The following is a 27,684-nucleotide window of genomic DNA, read 5'->3' as shown; positions in this document are numbered from 1 at the left end:
AGGTTAGTGGTTCTTAACACATTAGGGGGCCTCAACAACCTTTCAAGGGGGCCTCAAGATGACTTGATTATTTAAAATAAGACAAAAACTAGAATTATAATAGTTATGCCAAGCTCTAAAATATGTATTGTGAGAGTGGTGGGGCCTCAGATATTTGTGAACAATGGGAGGATTAGATCAACTGATGAAGGTTAACTGGTTGTACCAAAACAAGAACATCTTGTTGACATCAAAAAATGTTGTCTCCTGTAGTCTTTGTGTGTATGTTTGTATGTATGTACAGAGGTAAACCTTAAGAAACATTCTTGTTTTGTTTAAAAAGATTGATACAGATGATTTTTTTTTAAGGTAGGTATTGTAAAATTGTAAATGTTAGTTATTTTAGCTTTGACTCACATCTGAAGTCCTTTAGGTACATATTATGGGGTTAAAAAAAACCTCAGTAATTTTCTGGCAGCAGAGTTTCCAGAGAATGTCTGTTAACAACAGAAAATGTCGTTGAATTAAAAACATAATCTGTAAAAAAAAACAAAAAAACAAAAAAAAAACTGATTTCACTGTAAATTGCCTCAAACCTTTTAAGTTTAAAAACTAATATTTATACTGTGTAAGTAATGCAAGTATAATATTGTGAAATTATTTCATTTGAGTTCAAACAAAGAACATTTCTTTGTTTCAATTCTTTGAAATCTCATTTCTTTGTCACCAAAAAAACCCCATTAACTTTCAACATTCATTCTCTACTGAGTTCAACTATTTTCTAGTAAGTGCAATAAACTGTCGCTATAGTTGAGTGAAAACCACTCGTTTCATTAAGTAAATTTGGCTGTTTGAAAGTAAATTACTGTCTGGAAAAAATTTAAGTAATTCGACAGTACTTTTTGATTTTTAACAGACATTCTCTGGAAAATCTTTTTTTTTCTACAGATCCATAAACTGAATTTAGTTTATTACTGTTAAAATACAGTGTCTTTTTATCTTAACCCCATCAAAATCCTCAGTGTTAAATGAACATTGCTCAGTGTGCACACTACAGAAGTAACACTGAAGCAGTGTTGAAGTTAATGAGATATTATTTAACATTAGACACAAGATTTCAGTCTATTTTATCATTTTATTAATATTTTCAAAAAATTCAAACATTATTTTCAAACAAATATTTTAAAAAATACACTGAACAGCTACTGTAAAATTACAGATTATTAATATTATTATTATTATTATTTTTACAGTGCACCAAGATGCCTGTTTTAGAACTTTTCCTAGATCCAGTCATAAAAAACACACAAATCACCAACATAATATTATACGTTTATTATGTATGATTTTACGCTAATATCACATATCATAGGAATGAATACAAACACATAGACAAAACGACACATATGTATATTGATTATAGATGGGTAGACCAGGGTGTTTTGTAACTGTCAGTTTGAAATTTGATTAACATAGAAAATTTGTGTACAAAATCTTTAAACTGATGTCTTACTATTAATGTTACAATGTACTGTATGTAACAGTGTAAGTAGTAGCCTACTTACTTTAGAGAACAACTTTAATTTGCAGTGTATAATGTGAGAAAATATCAAAATTTAAGGAAAATAGTGACCAAAACACAGACGTTAAACAAAAAGTGTTAACACTCCTCACTCTGCATATTTTTATATTGTTATCTATATTTAATATATTCCCATATTGATAGAAGGCTAGTCTCTAAATAGCAAACCAGGACAAAAACATTGCCATATGGTATGTAACGAGAAAAAAAGAGACTTAATAGCTTTACTTAATAGTTTTTAGAATCATTTCCTTAATTGTTATTTGTATTTCATGCTACTCATTTATTTATTTAATTGGCAAACATTTAATATTTAAGACCATCCTAAGATTTGAGAGCGGTTCAATGGGAAGCTGGTTTTCCAAGCGCCCCCTGTAGGACACTATTTCTTCACACACTGAAAAAAAGCCAATACTAGTCAATACAAATTGGCTTTCTACCAGTTTTAAGTAGCATACAAAACCATGCAACTACTTGGTTGGTTAACTTGCTAGTTGTACTGCCCACTTCATCATGCATTATTTGGCTGTGTAGGAACATTTGTGTACAATGACAAAAATGTTTTGCATTTAGCACAATAAAAGTGAATTTCCTTCTAAAAGACAGAAAAATATACTTTATGTATGAGAATAATAAAAAAAAAAAAAAAAACATGCATGGTAGATTTCTAAGAAAATAACTTGACAAAAACATACAAATGTTAGCTGCTTGCGCTGTAACAGTAATTTGTTCAGTGATTTATTCTAGGCAATGACTGTTTTAAAGGCACCAGTGAACAGTTACTCATGATACCTCGGCTGTCACTGTAAAGATCGCTGGTTATGTGAACACTATAAAATGACCATGAACATGTCCTTCGGGTTTACTGCAGTGGCAGTTTTCTATGGTTTGGTTGCTTAAGAAAACACAGGAAATAAAGTAAGTCCAGACTTAAGGCCCGTTCACACCAAGCACGATAACTATAAAGATAACGATAAAGATAACTACATATATACATATACATATATATATATATATATATATATATGTGTCCACACCAGCAACCGATAACAGACTTTTTATTCTAAGCACGCGCGCGCCCGGATGATCCAGATCCATTTTAAATGCGCGAGACCTTTAAATTAGAATGGATTCTGATTGGCTGTCAGTGTTTTATCGTTCGACAGCTGGAAAAAAATCGTTCTGAAAGTGATCCCAACGATATCGTTCCTCATATCTTTATCGTTATAGTTGTGGTGTGAACTCTGTTATTCTTTAATATGGAGAACGATTTTTAGAATTATATCTTTATCGTTATCTTTATAGTTATAGTCCTTGGTGTGAACGGGCCTTTAGAGGACATCCACAGACTGTGGGAATTTCATCAGTTTAAAAAAGACCTGAACTGTTTGTAAAGTGATGCGAGTTAGTTGATAATATGTTCCTTTATAAGTAACTTTCAGGAGCTCTAAGAGAACACAGTATTGCGCTGGTTTGTGTCTCCAACTTTTTCAAAGAACATGAAATCCTATGAAAAGAAAAAGAGATCAAAATCAAAGAGTCAGAACAGATATCCAGTGGGGAAGAATGTGTTCTAGTCTATGTGATTTGTATTTTATTTTATTTTATATTGATCGTAGTTGCATAATGGTAAACGATCTGTGCTCTTATGCATACTGGAATGCCCTCTAAGGCATTACCAAGCACTTCAGACTACCATCTAATGTGTGGATCATTAAATGTGTTGTTAGTTTAATACTCACAATAAGGAAGCAAGTGCCCAAAAGTACAGCCTTCATCTTAACATCCATGTCCAGAGGGAACTGAATGCCAAAGTTGTCAGTGTCAGTGAAGACTTCCTTTAACAGGCCGCTCCACTGCTTACTGATTCGACCAATAGGCTTCCCACTTCCGTCTTTGCCTTTGAGCTAAAGAAAGAAATAAGACTTTATGGTGAGAACCCACCAGTTTTTGCTTGATTTGCAAGATTTTGCTTGGTGTCATAATAACTTTAAATTTCAATCCAATTTTAATTTAGCTACCTCGAAGTTCACATCACCACAGCAGTTACATGCCAAGCAGGGTCCCTCGAGCTTCATCATAGTCTCCTTGTTGGGCCCCTGGATGGAGAATCTTGGATAACAGGGGTGCCAGTCCTGCTTCACATACCCTATGGTCGTTCCAGGGGGGGCCTGAACCTCCATCTGAAGGTGACATATTCAAAAGAAGACATCGTTATTTACAGTTTAAACATAACAAATGATAAAATGAATAGGAATGGCCAAACAGATTTTTAAGCCAATAGCTATGTGTGCTGGTAAGGTTCTTTAAGGTTTTTGAAAGAAGTCTCTTATGCTCACCAAGGCTGCATTTATTCGATTGAAAATATGTCAAAAACACTAATAATATTGTGAAATATTATTACACTGTAAAACAACTGTTTTCTATTTTAATATATTTTCAAATAGAATTTATTCCTGTGATGGAAAAGCTGAATTTTCAGCAACATTACTCAAATTCTTCAGTGTCACATGATCCTTTAGAAATCATTCTAATATGCTGATTTGGTGCTCAAGAAACATTTATTATAATTGTTTTAATCAATTTTGGAACTTTACAGTTTTGTGGAAACTGTGATAAATTTTTTCAGGATTCTTAGATGAATAGAAAGAACCACATTTATTTTGAAATATAAATATTTTTAACATTATAAATGCATTTACGGTCTCTTTTGATCAATGAAATGCATCCTTGCTGAATTAATTTCTTTCAAAAGCTTACTGACTTTAAACTTTTGCACAGTAGTGTATACGTTAAACTAAATGAACAGTGTGACTGTTGACCGGAGACTGTCAGACTCATTCTTTAGGTCCATACGGACTCTCTGCCATTTATAACTCATAAGTCACACACATGTTCCTGTCAGTAGTAAATCGTCCAGATGGGTCACTGGCTGAAACCCAACACAAAGATCAGATCCTATACAGTGATTAGATTGAAACATTTCAGGTTTTTGAGTCTTAACTAACATGACTAAATGCATTTTTTTGACATTTTTACTTTTAAACCTAGAATGCATGAACAAAAAAACCCCCACACGAATCCATGAAGAAGGTCAAAACGACCCATATTGGAATCAATAGTTTTCTTAAAAAAAAAAGAAAAAAAGAGGAGTCCTATTAAATGAAATAACTGATGATTCACAAATGTTTTAATATATCAAACATGTTTATTTCTCCACTTTCCTTGTAGATATAAATTATAATATATGAAATAGTATGGTTAACCTATCCGAACCTATAAAAAGACGTCAACTGATCATGCATATGACTAAATACTAGATTTTCTGTATCTTGAAGGGGTGGTATAATGCACTTTTCAAAAAATGTACAATAAGTCTTTGATGTCCCCAGAGTGTGTATTGTGACGTTTTAGCTCAAAATACCTCACAGATATTTTTATATAGCATGTTAAAGTTGTCACTTTTTGAGGGTGAGCAAAATCGCATCATTTTTGTGCCTGTCCCTTTAAATGCAAATGAGCTGCTGCTCCCCGCACAGAGGGCGGAGCTTCAAGAGCTTGTGTCCTTTCACCTCACACAGACATGCACTGAACATTTCAAATACGTTTAGCCTTTTATGTTCAAACCGGATTCAGAAAGATGGAGCGACTCAAGAAGAAGTGGCAACATGTAGAGCAAGATTTCTGAAAGGTTAGAAATAAAATATCTCGCTTTGCTTTGAACTTTGAGCATTGTAACTTTGCAGATGTTGTTTATGCTCAAACAGCAACATTACACATTAACTAAAGTTAGAAAAGTGAAATCATAATCAACCACCCCTTTAAGTCAGTTCGAGGCTGGGTCCTCTTACTCATTTTCTATGATCTCTGCAAGTGTGCAAGCGAACTCTGTCAAATGATTGAACTTTGACTCCTGGTCTTCATTGAGCATACTGGTCTCTTTATGTGGCTTAACTGTAATTCCCTTACATTATTATTGACAAAACATTTATCCAAAAATACTGTGTTGAGTCCTAATTCAACACACCCACTTTATGCAATCTAGGGTTGACCTTACATTAGCTTTGATATGACTTGTCTGTTAGCCATACCTCTTGCAGGCAGCAGGGGCACCAACAGGAGACACAACGGAAAGGTCGGATGAGTCGAATGACCTCTCGGTCAGCGTTGTCTTTGATCTTCATGTCAAAGCTGCGCAGGGCACCACAGCAGTTGCGTGTGCAGCAGTCATTTTTTTCTTTGGCAGAGAAGATCTTTTGACCGAGGCTGTTCTTGATCTCATACTGGTTGTTGGTCTCAAAGCCAATGAATGCTGTAGAGGACCGAAAAGTATGCAGATAAGTTGAAAAAAAAAAGTTTACAATTAAACTAGGAGTTAAAACTAGTCTCTGGTTTAAGTCTCTGGTTTAAACAAAGTGTAGCAACAGAGAATAAAATTGTCTCAGGGTTAAAAAATAGAAACGGGCAGCATGTGCTTTAATGCACATACTGCACTGAAATATAGTAAACAGCTTCAACTACATATACATAATAAACAAAAAGACTTACCCTCTAACAACTCCACTTTCTGATGAATAAGGATCTGGTCAATCTGAAATGCAAAGAATATACTATTAACAAGAAACAAGAATGATAGCGATGTATAGCGATTTCCTAAAAAAAATTTTTAATTCCCCTTCTATAAAAAGATGAATAATGAATGCTCATCAGGTTTGTTTTGTGTAATTATTACATTTTTGAAGGTATCATATTTGTACATGCAACTTAGCAATTTTTATTGCAAATAAAATAGTAATTTCATACATTTCAACAATTTATCATCAACTACATAAGCAGCATCTATTGCGTTCACCATGCTTTCACACCGACACGCCTCCCAACTTAAGCCCTTCACACAGAGATTCTGGAAAACACACGGATAATGTGTCCCGGGATTTGTCCCTTTGTCTTTGATTTTGGTTCATTCACACTGCCAGTGATTTTCCAGAATCTGTGAGTGCGTTCACACACATTCCGTAAAGTTCCCATAAGGACACGTGACGTCAGGATGTGTGGTAGAAAGGCCAGTCTAATTTTCCGCTACCACTCTTTCCATTGTAGTCGTGCACTTGGTGGATTTTTTTTATGCAGCGTCTTAAGTTTACTAATGATCTGCGCTTTCGATCTCGAGAAACCATGCTTGAGCATTTTTTTCCGGATTCGGTCGTACACTAACGCTTCGCGTACCGTTCCACAAAGCTGCCGAACGATCTCAGCTTCAGCGCAGATAGTAGGCTAAGGAGCTCCCTGGTCTCTGCTTGCAGACATTTTTTTGTTCTTTGTTGATGACGAACACAAACTTTCTTCTAAGAGCAACAAAATACCCCTTACAGCATTGGTCCTGGCTTTTGTTCACACAGGACGCGTTCCAGGACTGATCCCGGCAATGTTACTAGGTCCCCATCCCGTCATCGATCCCGGCATCAATCCCGGGACGTGTTTGCGTTCACACAGAAGGCACTCTAGCAATTTTACGGCAATTTCCTGGGATCAATGCGCTGTCTGAAAGGGGCTTTAGAAACTCTTGGCACAGAGAAAAAAATCCCAAGATTCCCTGTCAGAACTATGACATTGTGGTGGCATTCATGGGAGTTCAACTCGTAAATGCGATCTTTCCGACATGACTTTAATGCACCAAAAGACATGGCCTACCTGAGTGAGGTACTCTAGACCAGGTGGTACTCCAGCAGGCACTGACACTGGTGCAGCTACAGGTGCAGCTACAGGTGCTAGAGAAGGTTGATAAAGGCACATCACAATTAGTCAGCTTGCATAATGCAAAAAATGCTTTGCATTGTCTTCATAGTATTAAAGTTCATTAGAATGTGTGGATACTAGAAAAACAGCATTTTCATTGAATCCGTACTATTAAAATTATTTCAGCAATGATTTGTAAATATTAGCTTAAGTACAAATACATACATAATACATACATACATACATACATACTACTTTAAAATAATATATCTTAAAGGAACACCTCACCGTTTTTTCATATTAAACTATGTTATTCCCTTAACTAAGACGAGTTGATACATACCTCTCTCTTCTCAGTGCGTGCACTCAATCGCTCTGGCACGCGGCGACACTTTGATAGCACTTAGCTTAGGCCAGTTCATTCATTAGGGACCAAACAGAGATGAAGTTAGAAGCGACCAAACACCTCCACGTTTTCCCCATTTAAATACAGTTACACGACCAAGTATGGTGACACAAAATAAAACGTGGTGCTTTTCTAAGCGGGTAAAAAGGATAACCATAATGTATGGCGGAATAGCACTGGGAGCACTTCGACTCTGCGCAGTAAAAAGTCACGTTGGTTCTGATGACAGAAGTGAGAGGGAGAGGGGGAGAGGATTTTTCAGGAGTGACTTTTTACTGCGCTGAGTCCAAGTGCTCCCAGTGCTATTCCGACATAGATTATAGTTATTTTGTGTCACCATACTTGGTCGTGTAACTACTCGTGTAACTGTATTTAAATAGTGAAAACGTGGAGGTGTTTGGTCGCTTCTAACTTCATCTCTGTTTGGTCCCTAATGAATGAACTGGGCTCAGCTAAGTGCTATCAAAGTGTCGCCGCGTGCCAGAGCGATTGAGTGCACGCACTGAGACGAGAGAGGTATGTATCAACTCGTCTTAGTTAAGGGAATAACATAGTTTAATATGAAAAAAGGTGGAGTGTTCCTTTAAGTACATACTATTATATACTAATATATAATGTATATATATAATAGGATAATAGTGCATTAACCTTTTACCTACCACCGTTTTTAAAAAACGTATTTGTAAATTAAGTACAAATAAGACATGTTTACCTCCATACGGCTGGGCCTGGTGCAATGCTGGACTAACTGGACCAGGCTGATACATGACTGGCTGATCTGGAACTGGCTGGTACCCTACTTGAAACCCTGCAGGTGGGGCCACATATCCTGGATCTCCATAACCTCCCATGGGATAGGGGGGCATGGATTGTCCGCCTGGCTGGGGCATGGGATATGGAGGCTGGTGTGGAGATGGGTAGCCTGGTTTAACACAATTTCGAATGCAAAGAGAGAAAACCATAATGTTAGTATATTGCTTATTTAGCTTTACTATGAAAAGAAATATTAAGCAATGATGTAAAAATCTGGAGGGAACAAAGTTTAAATCATAAGATACTGTATCTGGTCTTGGCTTTTTGTTTAGTTGTTTGTTTGAGTCACACATGCAAGTGTGCTAGATTTGTGCCGTGTTATGTCATTAATGGGGATGTTTTTGTGCAGATTATGGAGTTGGTTTCGTGTTTGTATGGCTCTTTAAGATTGTAGCTTCAGGTCAGAAACTCTACAAATTATAGTCTTTGAGCTACTCGGTTTTCTGATTTACTCCCGCCTGTACTTTGTTACTTTGCATAAGTCAGCCTCTTTTTAGTCTTAAATCATAAACAGACGTCCTGAAACACTGTAGAAAGTCCTGAAGACTTGCATGTATTCTTCCATTCAAGCTGTCAATGAAAATCCCAACACCATGTCTAATCACTGGGATATGATCGGAGTTGTTATGCAGTGGATTGTAAAATGACTGGAACAACTGATCGATTTATTCTCTTTCAATCAATAAATACAGACACACAGATGTATGCATGTATGCTGGGTAATTCTTGTATGATCAGATTTGAGATGGTTAATGCAGGCCTCCCATGTTCGGTGGACTGGATCTATTTTAGACTGCAGCGTACATGTGAGGCATTCCAATGGGATAAACAAAAATAGCCACCAATAACAGAAAGGGTCATGAATTATTCATTGTAACAATATTGACTATTTGCAGTCATTATAAGAACACCATGAACAATGCATGTAATTGTGAAATAGAGAAGATGGTAAATATTTAATCACATCAGCTCTTTTACAACAACCACACAATGTTTTTTTCATATGAGGCATTAACTGAGTGTCAGCAATTAGGACAAATATGTCATTTCATTTCTGTATTACAAAATTTATTTTATTAAAATATATAATTAATCAAAAAACATTACCTCAAATTGCAACCCTTAAAATTGTATCATAAATAATGAAGGCCCATGGCAAAGCATCTAATATACAAAGCACCTTTTCTAATGTTTTTTTTTTTTTTTTTTGTTTTTAAAGGCCCAGTTTCTCTGAGTTTGTAATACAGGTTGCATGCAAAAGTATTACAACCTCAAATTATATAACATTATTTTTGAGATTAAGTTCTAGCATACTTTTGAACACCATCAAAGAACCCCATCAGAAAAGCAGTTCAGCAACACACCCATTTTTCAAGATTATAAATCTTGTAGTTGGTTTCTTGATAACGATGTAGCAATGTTGAGCCAAATAGAGGATAATTCTTTACTTGCAACTATCTACACAACCGCTCAAAAAAGTGACACTAAATACTTTTACAACATTTTTTTTTTTTTTTTTTTACAAATGCTGTTCTTTTGAATTTTCTACTTATGGAAGAATCCTGAAAAAAATGTACCATTGTTTCCACAAAAAAATATTAAGCAGTACAACTGTTTTTAACATTGATAACAATAAGAGATGTTTGTTGAGCTCTAAATCAGCATATCAGAATGATTCTGAAGAATCATGACACTGAAGACTGGCTCCTGATGGCAAAAATTTGCTTTGCAATCACATGGATACATTAAATAAATATATTAAATAGAAAACAGTTATTTTAATGTTTGTGCTGTATTTTATCAAATAAATGTGGCTTTGGTGAGCATAAGAGACTTCTTTCAAAAAACAACCCAAAACTTTTAAACGGCAGAGTATCCCAAATTCCCAAGAGTGAACACTGCAGGTGTCGCTTAATATTTGATACGTCTAACCCTCCCCTTGAACAAATCCAGACCTGCCATTTTCCTACGAAAAAGCTCAGCTTTTGAAATATTCAAATCTTTCACCAGCCTTTTGGGGGCGGAATGAATCTGAATGGAATAAAGCTCTTTCATCACAAAGGTCCTCTCATTCAGGTGCTGTTGAGGCACAACCCTAAGCATCATGGGACATTATTTGAAAGGTGCCGGCTTTGTGATAGATTGCTGATTCTAAAATCAAACCACATATCTGCTATCCAACATTATGGGGCCATTGAGAAAAGCCTTTAAAGACTCAGCATTAAGGATGTTGTCTATTAAATAATGTACCTCCACAATCATACATGATCACATTATATTTCCTACCTAGACACTGAGACAGAAAAAAAAAATGCAAATCACTGCAAAAAAACTATTCAATGTGTCTAACTGTGTCTATTCAAGACTGACAGCCATGGAGCAAAGAAACAACAGTGCCTTTCACTGCCATCAGAGAGAAGAACCTGGTGTGCATCAATACGCCTGAGGTCCTCAAAACAGGCTTGCTGACATTTTGCTTAAGGGGTGAAAAGTGTAGTTTATTTAAAGTAAATTTACTGCTATTTTAATATGCAGTTTCCACAACAATTACGGACCACTCATACAGGGGAATCACTGAATTAAGAGATTGTTGAACCAGTAATGGTTAGAAATGTGGCAGACTGCATTCATGACACATTGCTTGTTGGTGAAGTTACAGTGAGGAAAATAAGTATTTGAACACCCTGCTATTTTGCAAGTTCTCCCACTTGGAAATCATGGAGGGGTCTGAAATTGTCATCGTAGGTGCATGTCCACTGTGAGAGACATAATCTAAAAAAAAAAATCCAGAAATCACAATGTATGATTTTTTAACTATTTATTTGTATGATACAGCTGCAAATAAGTATTTGAACACCTGTCTATCAGCTAGAATTCAGTGCCCGGTTGCATAAAGCACCTTAAGTTTTTCCCTTAAGTGTGATACTTAAGGGGCGATTTCCCCTTACCTAAGAGAATAACTTAAGGGTGTTGCATATAATCTCTTAAACGGTTCTCTTAGGTAAGGGAAACATTTAAGTGTTTCACGACAGCGATCCTGGATTCACGTTATAAAAGTATGTTGTTGCCATAGATACGCAAAACACTAAAACGCGCGTCGCGTCTAGGACAACTGTACCACACACCGGACGCGCACTTTCTCAGTTTATGGCCAGCAATATTGTTATGTTTAAGGACATTATGGAATTAAGATAATGTCTGTACGTTATGTTATGACTGTACTGTACAATTAAATATAATCGTTGCTATAAGTCTGCAGTCTGAACACTTTACCTCAGAGCGTCGTTAACTGAATGAATTGAGAATATCACCTGAAAATCCGATACACACTAATTGTAGCCTACATTTATTGAATGGTAGCCGATTTACGCACATGTAAAACATATCCCACTACTGAAAACTCCCAGTTGCAAAAAAAAAACCCGCAGTGCTAAGCATTTGTAACACCGCAGGTAAAGAGTGGTTGCGATGTGTGACATGGTCAAGGTCGCTCTAGTTTGTTAGCGATGTATTGCGCGTCGATCAAATCGGTATTCTTGCAACAATTTTTCATGGCTAAAATGGTCCAAAGGGTTCTCCCTATCCCTAAAAATTATTCTTTGCACATAATGATCTTCAGCTGGTTCCATAAATTCAGCCATGTCGTCTTATTTTTGTCCGCGTTACTCTTAAGGTTGCGATTTCCAAAAGTTATACTTAGGGAAATGACCGTTAAAGGGTTTTATGCAACACTTAAAGCTTTTTAAGGGATTATTTAAGTGAAAAAACAGCATTTAAGGGAAATTCTAAGTGTTAATGACGTTTCACTTAAAGAAACCCTTTAAGTAACACTTAAGGTTTTTTTCTGCAACACCCTTAGGTTTAAGGGAAACATAAGGGCGAACTTAAGGGAAAATTACACTTAAGGTGCTTTATGCAACCGGGCACTGACCCTCAAAGACCTGTTAGTCTGCCTTTAAAATGTCCACCTCCACTCCATTTATTATCCTAAATTAGATGCACCTGTTTGAGGTCGTTAGCTGCACAAAGACACCAGTCCACCCCATACAATCAGTAAGAATCCAACTACTAACATGGCCAAGACCAAAGAGCTGCCCAAAGACACTAGAGACAAAATTGTACACCTCCACAAGGCTGGAAAGGGCTACGGGGAAATTGCCAAGCAGCTTGGTGAAAAAAGGTCCACTGTTGGAGCAATCATTAGAAAATGGAAGAAGCTAAACATTACTGTCAATCTCCCTCGGACTGGGGCTCCATGCAAGATCTCACCTCGTGGGGTCTCAATGATCCTAAGAAAGGTGAGAAATCAGCCCAGAACTACACAGGAGGAGCTGGTCAAAAAGAAGCTGGGACCACCGTTTCCAAGGTTACTGTTGGTAATACACTAAGATGTCATGGTTTGAAATCATGCATGGCACGGAAGGTTCCCCTGCTTAAACCAGCACATGTCAAGGCCCGTCTTAAGTTTGCCAATGACCATTTGGATGATCCAGAGGAGTCATGGGAGAAAGTCATGTGGTCAGATGAGACAAATAGTAACTTTTTGGTCATAATTCCACTAAACGTGTTTGGAGGAAGAAGAATGATGAGTACCATCCCAAGAACACCATCCCTACTGTGAAGCATGGGGGTGGTAGCATCATGCTTTGGGAGTGTTTTTCTGCACATGGGACAGGGCGACTGCACTGTATTAAGGAGAGGATGACCGGGGCCATGTATTGCGAGATTTTGGGGAACAACCTCCTTCCCTCAGTTAGAGCATTGAAGATGTGTCGAGGCTGGGTCTTCCAACATGACAACGACCCGAAGCACACAGACAGGATAACCAAGGAGTGGCTCTGTAAGAAGCATATCAAGGTTCTGGCGTGGCCTAGCCAGTCTCCAGACCTAAACCCAATAGAGAATCTTTGGAGGGAGCTCAAACTCCGTGTTTCTCAGCGACAGCCCAGAAACCTGACTGATCTAGAGAAGATCTGTGTAGAGGAGTGGGCCAAAATCCCTTCTGCAGTGTGTGCAAACCTGGTGAAAAACTACAGGAAACGTTTGACCTCTGTAATTGCAAACAAAGGCTACTGTGCCAAATATTAACATTGATTTTCTCAGGTGTTCAAATACTTATTTGCAGCTGTATCATACAAATAAATAGTTAAAAAATCATACATTGTGATTTCTGGATTTTTTTTTTTTAGATTATGTCTCTCACAGTGGACATGCACCTACGATGACAATTTCAGACCCCTCCATGATTTCTAAGTGGGAGAACTTGCAAAATAGCAGGGTGTTCAAATACTTATTTTCCTCACTGTATGAAGCTTACTGATAAATGGCAGGGGCGCTTTCTGGGTCGTCTGGCAGACCAACTGAGCTCACATTGAATCTAAGCCCTCGATCGTTGCTAATTTGATGCTCCAGACCTGCCACGTGGAATTGCAACCTGCTTCCATCATGTTATCTTACCGTTCATGAATCACATGTCCATTGCACAGCATTATGTTAAGTGCTGGGGAAACCACTCTCACGTCATTTATCATTCAGACTAGCACAATAAATTGCCTTCAGACATCCACTATTCCAATTAAATGAAAAGAGAAACATAAGAAAATGTGCGTACACTCTTAAACATAAAAAAGTTCTTTACTGCATCAATGGTTCCATTAAGAACACAGTTTTATGGCACAGCTACAATCCTCCCCCAACTCACTCATCAAAACAGACTTCCTGCATAGTATGACGGTATAATCCTTGACCTTGACCATCCCTAATAAAACCATTGACATTTACATCACATGTTTTGTGATTGTATTTTTTGAACACTCCCTTCTTGCCATTCCTGTTTTCAGTGCTACTTAAATAAACATTTCTTGACTTGAGTAATTCACCAAGACAATGGATGAGGCAAGCTCTTTTGCAACAGAAAGATCCACTTTCTTAACATGGACTAAATAGTGTCAGTCTGCTTGGTGAAGCTATCTTGAATTCCCCAGCTTGTTAAGAACACAGTTGCTCCAAAGAACGACTCCTAATGGGGTTAAGGAATCACTTGACTGCCGATTTAGCAGCAAAATGCAGTCTGGTATAGATAGGACTTGGAATATTTTTTGTAAGAAAGATAGAACACAATCATCTGCTCTGAATTAAGAGCATGATACATTTACTCTTATGATAGAGCTGGGTCATTTCCGGGATTCGGTGCATTTTGTGTCCCCCGTAAAGAACATGATCTTACTGCCTTAAAATAATGAACAATATGAATTTTAAACCAGTCTGAATCATAAATAACACCAGCTGAACTAAGCATATTGAAGTAGATAAAATAATAATTTGATTTTACAGCATTTCGAACCACCACATATCACCATTTTTCCCTGTCCCCAGGCCTGTACCCCATTTTCATGATAAATACAACAATTACTATACATGTTTTTTTCCCAGGTTTTTATTTATTTATTATATATGGTATATCAGTAATGATTCTCTCAAATGTATATTATTTTATTCTTTTTTAAATGTATTTAATAATTTATTAAATCAGTCTTTAACTTTTCCCTCAATTTATTGTCCACACTGTAATTTTTGACTATTTTCCCTCTAAATGAAAGTTGAAAAAAAAAAATGTAACATCATATCATAAAGCAGTCATCACTTCTTTAAAGGGATAACAACTTGGGCAAGTGAGTGAGATCCTCGATTATTTTAAATGTCTATTTTTACCAATTTTATCTTTCAAATTTGATGTGGTCAACCCAATATACATTTTTTTTTATTATTACAGTTCTAAAGACCATGTAGTTTTTTATTTGATAAACCTAGTATGTTAGCTTGTTCTTGCTCAGATCTTGCTGATTTTAGATCACCCTATCATGACTACACTTACATTTATTGTGTTTGATTTTCTACATTTTATGATGGCCAACAGGCACAGAAGAGACCACATATTTTCAGATATCAGTTTTGTATCATCAGACAAACTTGTTGTACAATAAGAAAACATAGCTAGGTAAAACTAAAGATACAGCCATTTCCTGGTGTAAGATCACAGACATCCCCCACATTCGTAGGCTGTGGAAACTCATAAATGTGGAACACAGCCACTTTTGTAGGGCTGCACTTCCTGCATTCCTTTCCCACTGACCTCTAGAGAAAATGTTTTCACCTTCAGTTTCACACCTTCATTGAAACAGCACAAATCACACTTGAGAGGAAAAATGTAAATAGACAGTGTGGACAGTTTTCAGCACAATGATTGACAATGAGTTAAAGCAGGTGTGTAGCCTACTGTAGGGCAGCTATTGCAAAACTCACTGGTTGTTTAAATCATTACATGCTGCATTTCCTAAACTACAAATCCACAAACATGCTGTTGCATTTTCAAGGAAGATACAAACAGATTATCATCATCATTACCTGGTCCAGACATGTTGAAGACAGATGTGTGATTTTCAGAGCCAACGCCTGTATAGCAGCACCACGATCACTAAGTGGGCGAAGAAAATGTAGGGAAGTTGTGTTGTGAACAATACAATCGCTGGAAACAAGCAGAACAGGTCCAAAAGAACAGAAGCTCAACTTGAAATGAAAAGACCCAGGTTTACATGAAGAAATACGGAAACCCAACCGGATCCTAAAGGAAATTCGTGGGCAAGATTCGAGCCAAACATTAAACCATAACTATCGTGTTTCGGTTTTTTTTTTTGTGTTTATTTTTATTTTTGTTAGATGGCGAGAAACACACTATGACGTCAGGTCAGGTGGGTGTGGCGACGGATATTGGATTGCGTTTATCTTATGAGTCAAGTAGCCTACACTGTTTCCAAACAAAATAAAACGGCAAATATTGCCAAGCATTGGCAAAAAAAAAGAAAAGAAAAATTAAATGAAATGTAGAAACTGATCCAAAACCCTTACCCTAAATGTCTCTCGAAAAAGAGACTATTTAATCAAAATAAATTAAGATAATTTATTGTATATAGCCAATTAACAATTTAGCGAACAAAATTACTGCAAAAGCGTTTCCTTTAAAACGTAGCCTACTCTGTATAGCCGAGGCTTCAAAAAGGGTAAAACATTATACATATATATAAATAACCCACCATACTCTCACTTACATCTCAGCTCTTGGGGCTGGCTTCTGATACTCCTCAAACAAACCTTCGGGGAAATCTCCACAAAGTAGTTATTGTTGTCGCAGTGATTATTCGGACTTATGGAAAGATGAGAGTTTTAAATAATTTTCTTCACTTTCGCTATACACTTTTGCTAAAAAATAAAAAAGACTGTTTGTATCGTTTCAACACTACGCCCAAACATGAAGCATTCGTTTTCTTTATGAATCAAACTCCTCCCCTTTTATGACGCATTCGATTAGAAACCTGAGAAACCCACGAGACTTCTATTAAGCAACTAGATTAACTTTTAAAAGAAAAAGAGGACAATTCTGCGCTTATTGCAGTGTTGTCAGTAAACGACAAAGAAATGGGAAGAACTTGAGGATTTTCTTTTTAATTTGTTCTTATATTTCATACCCCACATAGCCTATATAGCTTGTTTAAACACTTGCGCTGTTTGAATCTATTTCCTGACACACTGACGCGTGAAAACCACTAACACCCAAATACATAAATAACCATCAGCAACACCTCCAATCTGCTCCGAAATTAGATACAATACTCATACCATGACCTTCTCTTAAAAAAGGTGTTTTGAGTTAAAGCTTTTCATGACTTATATGATAAATGATATATGAAAAATATAATTTTTCGCTAAACAAGACAAATATTTTATTGGTCAAACATGGTAAAGCCTTTGATCATGTTGGCTAGTTGGAGAAACTTGGAAGTTTTAGTCACAAACATTTGATTTACCACGTTGTTGTTTATCTCCCCGACTCCCCCAATAGGAGGCACAACTGAGCAGATTCTGTGAAATATCACATCCATTCTGATTTCTGACAATGATTACTAGCTGTTTTTAATAGTCATTTCACACATTATAGACCCAGCATTTATAAAAGAAAGGGCAGTGAATTTGTACATGTGATGTGAATTGTCAAGACTCAAAAGTATGCCCGGTCACAGTTCACAGTAAAACAATACAAAAAATACAAAACATTAATAACAAATTATAAAAATAATCAATTATGTTTAGCAAAAAATTACAATAAAGTATGTTTTGGAAAATATGTTTATTTATGCTTGTTGACGGGAGAATTCAAGACAATTAAGCACATTGCAGAGATAATGTCAAATGTTTGTTACAAGAATATTTTTGTTATTGTACCACCTTGTGGAAATCCCTACTATACATGCCAACTGAAATTACTTTTTTACTTTTTTTACCAGTTGACATTTGATAATAAAATATTTTTGTACAAATTGCACTCACAAATAAGAACAATGTTGGAAACATTTGAAAACAATGTAAAGAAAGATTTTACAAAACAGACACTCACCATAAAATACTAAACACAGACAAACATTGTCTATCGAAGCATTAAAAACTATGCAGTAAATCAGCTTTTAAACAGCTAATAATCTTCAATCTTCTTACTTAAATGACTGCATTTTCCATAGAGATTAATTAACAATTTTGTTTCTATCGGTTATGTCCTGTCATGTCTGTGGTTTAAATTGAATGCTTGGTTTAATGTTCTGCATTTTGTTTTGTAATATAACTAGTAGACTGCATGTACACACAGTAGTCACTAAAAAAAAAAGAAGAAAAAAAGAGCATGCACTCAACATCCATAAGACAAAGCTGAGAGCAGGCTGTAAACCAGTAGACAAATATATTTTCAATTTAATGAATTGCAAATGTAGTGAGCAGTACTGTAGAAAAAAACTGATCCATACCTTGGATGAAATCAGAGTGCAATATGAACTCTGCATATTACTCAAGATCTTATGAAGTGCTGAAAATTGATCACCCATTCTATCATCTGAAACGTTTTGGAAAAACTACAATAAATGTTATATACAATGAAAATACGCAGCCGAAAATAACATACATAGTAAAAAGAAAAAAAAGTATTTGATTCTGCAAATAATTTTCACAAAAACGCTTATATTGGTGCTGGCACTGGACTCTTTGGAATTGTATTGTTCTAAATTTGGAACTCTAGGTACTTATAGGGGAGAAACGAGAAGGCGGGATTGTCAAAAAAATAAGCACACACACTCATTTTACACTAATTAGAGTAATCAGTGGCAACAATTTGTTCCCAATCTCTGTTGACAGACATCTTGGCGGATTGCAGCGGCCCTGTTTAGTAAAGGTAGTTTATTTTCACCATGGGTTGTCTGTCAACAGCTAGTCTATGTCTGGTGGCCCCAGTTGCCCGAAATAGCGATAATTAGGATAGGGAGGGAAAAGAGGAAAAGAGAAAACGTGTAAGACTGCTGGTAGGCCATCCACAGAGGCCTCTCCTCCTTTTTTTCTACTTGCTTCTGTGTGTGTGTTTCCTCTGTTAATACTACGACCATCCCTAATGAGACAGATAGAGAGAGCGTTCTGGTGTACGTGGATGAGAGTCCAGTGTTTTGAAACTGAAATTGGGCGAGACAAGATTATCTGATACCTGAACAGGCCACACACAGAGTCTCCAAATGACCGAACATTCAGAATTTGTATGAATGTCAACTAGCTAAAATGTACAGGGTTGCATGTTGTCTCATAAAATTACTAGTGATGCATAACCTCAGAACCATCACCATTATTAGCGGATATTAGAGATTCATTTTATATCGGTTGACATGTTTAATTGTATATGCTAGTTTCTCATATTTTTACATTTGGATTACATTTACTCGTTTAACACTTTAAAAAAAAAATCAATTCTAAATTTGTACGTTTTAAAATTACTAATAAAATTCTTTAAAAACACTAATTAATAATTACAAACTTTTGAAAATCTCAAAATGAATGTCCACTCGCCTAAATTCACTGATCAATTTACATTTTTAATGTTTTATTTTTAATTTATTTTGTGAATATTTATTAATATACTTCAAAAATATATGGTAGATTTTTAATATCATCATAACATTGAACCCTACAGTTCTTGATTCAGTTTTGAAGAACCCTTTATGCCCAATAGGTTCAATGGAGAAATGTGTTAAATGAGTGAATAATGCTGCATGTTTAATGGGTTATTTTGAAGTATTTTTATTAGCTACTTCACAAAATTGAATTAAAATAAAGAAATTAATCAAAAATGTAATTTCATTAATGAATTAAAATGCAGTCCATAAAATAATGCCATGATTGGAAAAGGTAATATGAAGTGCCTGACAGAACCCTTTAAAACGTTTTCTTTGTCAATCAGGATTTGAAAATCAAGTGCAGAAATCACATTGTCACATTTACTTACAAAATTGTTTAATTAGGAGTTAACACAATATAGCTAAATTAAAGCCCTACACACCTTTCAGGGCAATATGTAAATATGCATATACATTTTGAATCAATAGTTTATGTATTGTGCATACTACGAAACATAAGAATATCCCACACACGTCATTATGAAATACTGACTTTAAAGTGTCTCATAATATTCTCGGGGTGCCCTGTCTTGTCAACTTGTTAACCTGAGTTTGAACTAGAACATTTTAACAACCACCAAAATGATGCTTTTATCATGTTCTAATCTTTTTGGAGGGTGGGTGAAGTCATGCTAGACACACCGACTCCCTTTATCCATCATCTCCTGGTCATCCTATATAAACCCACCCCAGCTTCAGGTCTACAAATACCCAAAACACACATGCCCTTGACAAAGAGGACGGCAAGGCAACATACACAGTCAAGACAGGACAGAGCAGGATTGTCAAACAACCCCTGAAGAAAGGACAGACGAATTCACCAAGAAGGTAAATATGAGAAACACAATATACTTTTATTAGCTTCTGAATTTTGTCCTAATTATTGAGCTGAATTTGACACATTTTTCTTAACACGTGGCCAGTGAGAGCCAACAGAAACTCTGTGTGAACTAGAAGTTTGATCAACTTCCAATCAGCTGCTCACTGTGACCAGTTTATTGTTAAAGCAAATATTTTAAATAACTTTCCTCAATATAATATTTGGTGTGATGTTGTACCCTCAGATGATGTGCTCCAGGTGTTTGCTACTTATTCTGGTTGTCTACTTCTTGATGGACGAGCTTTATGCTTTCCTGATACCAGACAGACTGCGAATGAAAAGAGTAAATATCACATTACTTATACGCTTCATTTATCCTCATCTCAACAGAATACACATTTATATACAGTTCTGAAACAGCATTGAAATAGACACATTTTCAAATATATCAGATATATTAAAAATGCATCTTATTCCCTGCAGAGCAATCACAGGTCGGATCAGGAGATGTCACACATCTATGAGCTCTCTGATCTGGCAGACTTGTTCCCAGGAAATGAAGGTGAAATGACTCGGGACTGGGATCCCAATCCGGCTAAGTCTCCTGCCTTCTTTTCCCCTTTGGAACATATCAACGTGCAACCGGCAAACAGCAACCGCCGCAAAAACAAGGATAAGAGGTCAGCTGGAATCTTTACGCATGCATTTATTTTAAGTATTTATTCCATTAAGTATAACATTTTGAAATAATTTTGGTATATATATTTAATTATTTTCAATCTCTATTTATTTTACAATTCGTAAATTGATTTCAAGTTTTTCTTGGAGCAGCTATTCTATGATGTTAAAGAAGTAGTTCACTTTTAAATGAAAATTCTGCATCATATACTCACCCTCATGTTGTTTCAAACCTGTATGAATTTCTTTCTTCTGCTGAACAGAAAGGAAGATATTTAGAAGAATATCAGTAACCAGACAGTTTCTAGGTCCCATTGACTTCCATAGTAGGAAAAAAATATACTATGGAAGTCAATGGGACCCAGAAACTGTCTGGTTACTGATATTCTTCTAAATATCTTCCTTTCTGTTCAGCAGAAGAAAGAAATTCATACAGGTTTGAAACAACATGAGGGTGAGTATATGATGACAGAAATTTCATTTAAAAGTGAACTACTCCTTTACGCCCAAATTCACACTTTTTCTACATTTGTTCCGCTATTAGGAGGAGGATCACTATTCCTCTGGACCCCATTGGCAGCTCCTACTTGTCTACTTGGAAAAGAAAGGTATTTTCAGACAAGAGAAAACCATGGTGGCTTGGCTGCATACATTTGAAGTAAAGACTGCATATCCTATCAATGTTAAAATATTTTTGTCCCCCCCTTAGGAGGCACCTGGAGAGTATGACGCAAAGTGATCAAGCTGACAGATTACATATACCGTTAAAAATGACAATATAATATGTTGTGTAGTTTTAGTTCTTTTTTGGTTTCCATTAAGTCATTGCATCTCAGGTTTATGAACTGTGACTTATTTATTTGTATTTATGTTTTATGAATTTAACTCATCAGCTCCCTCTAGTGGGGTGCAAACTGACAGACGCTGTACTGGTGTTGCTGCAAAATAAAACATTCATGGATAAACTACTGAGTCTTGTCTAATGTTCTTTCAGCGTATGTTAAAATGCATCATGTCTCTGTGAATTAAAATAAGCTAGATTAGGAAAATAAGACATTCAAAGCCCAATAAAGAAAAGTTTTATTTCTTCAGGTAGTTAAAGAAAATGATATCAGATGCAAAAAAATATACCTTTTGCTTTGCTTTTCTCTTCACTTTCACATATGTACACTTCTCAAAATCTGTGCTATTTACAGACTGAAACATTAAGCAAGAGATGTTCGGTTTATGGGGATTTCCAGTCCCCCTTGCTTCACAAACAAACAAACAAAATCCAAACAATAGTCTCCAAACTAATTCAAAGGAAAGAGCTCTTAGCAATAAATGAGTAATCTTCACCAGTTCTCAGAGTTTAAAACCCCCAAACAATTCCTGAAAACAATTACAACCATTCCATTCGAAGACAGCTTCAGCAAAGCTCCTAAATCTAGCCTTCACATCTTATTAAACTGAAATCTTCCAAAAATCTCTTTAACACATTGAAAAAACAAAAAACACTATGTTGTGCAAGTGATTAAAGACTGAACAGTTCTGATAGATTCTTCGACAAAGTACATGGGTTAACATACTGTACATTACCAGTAGAGTTAGAAGAAATTAATGTTTGATATATCAATAATTGCAACTGAAAGGATTCCCTGCTTAAATGACTCATATAGCTCTTTATATTTGATCATCTAATATATGTTAGCTGACTGAAGTTCATTTGGGTGTGACATAAACATCAATTAAAAGGGTGTATGATCACCAACAGGAAAGGCATTCAGACTAACACAATACATCTACTATTCTTAAAAAAAAAGCCATTTATCCAAATTAAACAAAAATGATCAATTGGACAGTTCACTAAGAAATAATGAATTTTCTAATAGCAGTGGTGTCAACAATCTCTCATATCATATCTTTGGCAAATTCATGACAGTATTTTCCTGTAATTTGAATAGTTTTATTTTATTTTAAGTAGACTATTTTAAATTGTAGTATCAATACAACCAATATAGTATACATTTGTGGAAACTGTAGGGTGGAAACGGTGCCCTCTAACTTTTCCCACAAAGGAAAATAGTGCCAGCCAATCATTTCAAACAAATGTCAATTTGACGTGACAAAAGGATAGTTTTACAAACGAGCCGTCACATTTGAGCCAAACAGAATTCACACTACTCATGGCCAAATACCAACTCAGGAGGTAAGAGATTAATTCAAACATTATTTCTCCATCTGTATTTGAGACCTCTGACTGCAAAATGTAATGAGTAACTATTTGCCAAAACTAGAAATGCAAAGAAAGTAGAAAAAAAAAAGGGATTTTGAAACTGAAAATGGTGTCGGATACAAAAACTGGAGAACCGGGAACATTCAGAGCTTGGAGGGAATGAACACCCTCATCTAAGTGTCTTTTTTCTGACTTGACCGCCGAGAGTCTCTGCATTTGTGGCAATTAAATATGTCAGGCACATTAGACTTCTTAATTTTGGCGCAAGAGAGGTGCACCCACACGCTGCACTGACTACATTCAATCATGGGCCGTCCTGCAAAGGGTTTACCGCAGTAACAGGTGATTAAATCCCACGAATCGTCCCCTGTAAGGAAAAGATATATAAAATAAATAAAATATATATATATAAAACAAAAGAAAAACTAAGTCCTACACATAAAAAAAAATTATATATGTGTATATACATATATACACACACACACACACAAACAATTGATCTAAATCTTCCTCGGTCCCTAATAAACTAACCTGACTCCACCATTATGTCTTCATCCGCTATCCAAGTCTCGCCTTCACTGGAGCTCATATCCGCCTCTTGGGTGGCCTCCTCCTTCTCCTCTTTCACCTGTGCCTGTAGTCTGCGCTCAGTCATTGCTCCCGGGTCCGAATGCTCCTCTCCGTGGCCGAGACCATTCTCAGAGTCTGACTCGCTGTGGGCCGAGCTCTTAAGCTTCTTAAGGGCTTTGGACTGTTTGGGGTTTTTACTGCGCTTGATCCTTGCACGTTTCTCGCCACCACTGCTACTGCTACTGCCAGCGCCTGACCCTAGAGAAAGACGCTTCAGCTTCTTGTCCTTTTTGCGTTCGGCTTTGCTGGCCACTTGGTCCTCATAGAAAGAGTCTTTTAAACGCATTTTGTCCATCAGGGCACTGTCAGATGAGAGCCGCCGCATACTCTTGTTGCTCTTATTGGCACGAGCCTTGCGAACGAAGGTGTGGATGGTGTGCAAGTCCGACGTGCCGTGACTCCAGCTGGGAGCCATGTTAGAACTCGCTCCGCCTAAAACACTGCCTTCTCCTGAAGCACCAGAGTTATTTGGAGAACTGGAGGATGCTGCCGACCATGGCCTTTCCTGCCGACAGAAACAGGCACACAAATCTCAATCTGGATGGATCGCATGAAATTTGGAATCAAAACACCAAAGCCATCACTTAAATACAAGTTCAAAAGACCAGTCAAAAGTTCAAGAGGACATTTAAAGGAAAATGTACATTGACAGTAGAGGTTAAACCAGGACTGCCCAATCCTGATCCTGGAGGGCCAACATCCTGCAGAGTTTAGCTCCAACTTGCCCCAAAACACCTGCCCAGAAGATTCTAGTAATCCTGAAAACCTTAATTACCTTGGTGCAGAGGTGTTAAATTAGGGTAGGAGCCAAATTCTGCAGGACTGTTGCCATCCAGGAGCAGGACAGGACACCCCTGGTTTGCACTCGGTAAATCTGCAGGTTATCACTGTTATCATCTGCTGGTCATCATTGTTAATTTCATAAAAATTCAAAAACTCCTGACTTTAAAAACTATCAGCCAATTAATCAGCTAACTGCTAGATTTTCCTACTTAGTTATCATCTGAAAAATCAATTATAGGTTGACCTCTACCAATCAAGGGGCTGATTGCACCAACTGTGCACAAGTTACAACTGAGCCTAGTTTTGACAAGGAGGCACAAAGTTACAACTTGCCCACACCTAAATATTTTTGCATTGCACCAATAAACTTAGTTGAAGGAACTCCAAGTATAGGCTTAAACTAAATATTTACAGAAGCCTTAGACCTGTAGTAACGGTTGGAGTTAAATAACAGATTTACTGAATTGCGCCAACAAGCTCTTGTTTTACCTTAGAGACTTATGAATGGCTGGTGCAACCCTACCTAGCACATTAGCACAGGCTCCATGCCCTGAAATGGACGTCAAAATGTTGCAGCCCTCGGAGGTCTTTGGGAACATGAGTTTTGCAAGGGCTTCGATACATAAAACCACACATATATGTGAAACAATGCTCCATTATTACCTCCTTTGGAGAAGGGATGTAACCTGCATATGCAAGAACAAAACTGCAAAACTTGTTGAAGTCCTCCACTGTCCTCTTTCTTCTCTCTGATGGCTGGACATGAACATCAATCATTAGCATTGGGACAAGCACTGCCATCTGTAGGGTGAAATTTTTTATTTCCTTGTTCGACTTACCAGAGTCTCTGCTTTGCACTTCAGTAATGAATCTATGTAGCAAAAAGAAGGGGAAAGAATAACATTAATTCGTGGCTAAACAACAGGTTTGAACGAAAGAACGTTGCACAGGGTCGATTCGTGCCGTTTTCAGTCGTACAAACCTGGCAAAAAGTGCGTTTTCGACGGAAAGCTAAGTAGCTAACTGTGTTGTTCCTCGCGACACCCTGTTGATCGAGGCGTAAAATTCAACTGCGCAAAGCACCATTTTACATCCAAACATCCACACGGTTTGAGGAAAACTAGACTAATTTAACGACATACACTGTAAGCTAAGCTGGTGATAAAGGAAAAAGGACGCAACAGCAGCATGTGGCTTAAGCATTAATTCTCGACGTCGAAACAAGTCAAGACAACTTCACTGGTTTGGAAACTCTTATACAATCATATATGGTTGATTATGGAGTATTTACAAAAAACAAATCAATAAGTGCTAAGAGGAGATCAGACACCATCGACAATACGTTTACCGCGGCAAAACAATGGGTTACAGTCAGGCAGCGAAATGCTAACGTTACAACGCTAAGCACAATACAGTGACCTGTATTAAAAAGGCAACATCTTTGTCTTAAACGGTATAAAAATATCAGATAAAACGCCGAACTGTGTATTAAACAAAAGCCATTCAACTGGCATCGGGTTAAAATGATCAACAGCAGCAACTAACGTTACTTTAAAAACAGAGCTGGTTTAAATGTTACTTGGCGAAGACAAAATGCGCAACGATGCGTAACTGCGGGGTTGGAAACGTGCACATTGAATCATTTAAACAGAAAGCAGTGGTTGGACATCAGCAATGTTTTTGAATCATACGAGTTACTGCTTAACGACTAGCTACAATCAACTCGACTAATTTTACTCCATTGCACAAGATAGCAACTTGGCCAATCCCTGTATGAACCAGCTCGTCAGCGCAAGTAAAATGTCCACTACTACATTACCACGATCATACACTACAGAGTGACTGGCAATGAATCAGGCTTACTAGAGAAAGCAGACTTATAAACTAAAAGAGTATGTTAAATTACTACAGTATTAAAGCTGCTAACTGCTAAAGCTGCTAACGTTAGCTGACTCTGCTAAAACCGATCGTTAATGGGTGTTGCTCACAACATGGTTAAAGTTTAAATATTTAAAATCAAAGTCAAGATTTGTCCTTACCTTGGTGCTCGGACATTATTTCAAGCATTGTCGCCTAATAAACTCGATCCTCTTCAGTTGGATGACACCAAGCAGCGTCAATCTTCGCCCGGCTTGGGCGCAGCAAGCCCCGGCTGACCAGCTATAGTCTGGTTAGCTGGGCATCAGAATGACTTGTACGACGATTTTACAAACGGATCCAATGGAATATCGCTGGATCTTGAGTCCCTGGAAGGATTAATTAACTTAATTTTGGTCAGCAAGTAGCGTTGCAAAAATAATCCAGCTTCTATTACTTAACGGACCACCAAGTGAAAAAGAACCAATAATAAAACCAAGGATCCAGCATTTTTTTTTATTTATTTTTTTGCAAACGAATGTTAGTAATATAAAAAAACTCTGCGTTCGGGCTATTATCCTTTTTGACGAAGGGGGAAAACGACCAAAGTTCCCAAAAAAAAAAAAATTACGTGTGCGTGTCGCCTCCGGCGCGCCTCACCAAAGTCGACGATGTCAACTGACTCAAGAAACCCCTTGCGGTGAAATTGCCGTTGCGATGTAAAAATTTGCCAAAGTGTTAATGGGAAATGTAGTTCAACCAATGAGATTTTCCGACAGACTGCACTGAATGCAATGACAAATAAACAACAATACCCATGATTCATTGCGCTAGTCGCTGTTTTTATGGGAAATTGAGTATATCTGTTGCAAATCTTATGGTTTGTGTTTGCATTGTGCTCGATTAAATTAATAGTAATACATTTATAAACTATCATCCTTCTATGCAGATATGTGGACATTTCAATCAAAGTAAGATCAGTAGTTAGACAGGCTTTACTTTCCTGTTCTTGTCCGTTGCCAATGACGTTTTACCATTGAACCTAATCCAGAGGAATGGCTAGAAGCTGTTTGCTATGAAATAACCATTGTACTTGGAAAGGGGGCGCTAAGGGGCTTAGAAAGCATTGGTTCACATGAAACGCCTCTT

General features: G+C 36.8%; 2 protein-coding genes across 7 annotated transcripts; both read right to left on the bottom strand.

The window, feature by feature from the left end:
* Positions 1 to 2,822: 2,822 nt before the first annotated feature.
* Positions 2,823 to 16,854, bottom strand: LOC308685709 (phospholipid scramblase 2-like). 2 transcript variants are annotated; one of them, XM_081357671.1, is made up of 9 exons: positions 16,622 to 16,854; positions 15,921 to 15,990; positions 8,416 to 8,625; positions 7,253 to 7,329; positions 6,110 to 6,152; positions 5,653 to 5,873; positions 3,583 to 3,744; positions 3,304 to 3,468; positions 2,823 to 3,068 (listed from the first exon to the last, which is right to left on the bottom strand). In XM_081357671.1, exons 2-9 carry the CDS (start codon positions 15,931 to 15,933, stop codon positions 3,009 to 3,011), a joined length of 951 nt encoding a protein of 316 aa, XP_081213797.1. In that variant the 5' UTR covers positions 15,934 to 15,990; positions 16,622 to 16,854; the 3' UTR covers positions 2,823 to 3,008. The 2 variants fall into 2 exon arrangements, with proteins under 2 accessions (XP_081213797.1, XP_081213798.1); XM_081357672.1 differs by having other exon boundaries at positions 2,863 to 3,068; positions 16,607 to 16,810.
* Positions 16,855 to 17,686: 832 nt separating this feature from the next.
* phf23b (PHD finger protein 23b) lies at positions 17,687 to 27,628 on the bottom strand. 5 transcript variants are annotated; one of them, XM_081359296.1, is made up of 6 exons: positions 27,535 to 27,628; positions 26,718 to 26,924; positions 25,518 to 25,549; positions 25,342 to 25,434; positions 23,797 to 24,400; positions 17,687 to 20,700 (listed from the first exon to the last, which is right to left on the bottom strand). In XM_081359296.1, the coding sequence occupies exons 2-6, from the start codon at positions 26,743 to 26,745 to the stop codon at positions 20,642 to 20,644; spliced, it is 816 nt and encodes a 271-aa protein (XP_081215422.1). In that variant the 5' UTR covers positions 26,746 to 26,924; positions 27,535 to 27,628; the 3' UTR covers positions 17,687 to 20,641. The 5 variants fall into 5 exon arrangements, with proteins under 5 accessions (XP_081215422.1, XP_081215421.1, XP_081215420.1 ...); XM_081359294.1 differs by lacking the exon at positions 27,535 to 27,628 and adding an exon at positions 23,597 to 23,632 and having other exon boundaries at positions 19,869 to 20,700; positions 26,718 to 27,220; XM_081359293.1 differs by lacking the exon at positions 17,687 to 20,700 and adding an exon at positions 22,114 to 23,632 and having other exon boundaries at positions 27,535 to 27,585.
* Between the last annotated feature and the right edge of the window lie 56 nt (positions 27,629 to 27,684).

The sequence above is a fragment of the Scardinius erythrophthalmus genome, assembly GCF_964197995.2.
Source record: "Scardinius erythrophthalmus genome assembly, chromosome: 2".
Taxonomy (NCBI): Eukaryota; Metazoa; Chordata; class Actinopteri; order Cypriniformes; family Leuciscidae; genus Scardinius; species Scardinius erythrophthalmus.
The sequence above is the reverse complement of the archived record's forward strand: the minus strand, read 5'-3'. Positions and strand labels throughout refer to the sequence as shown.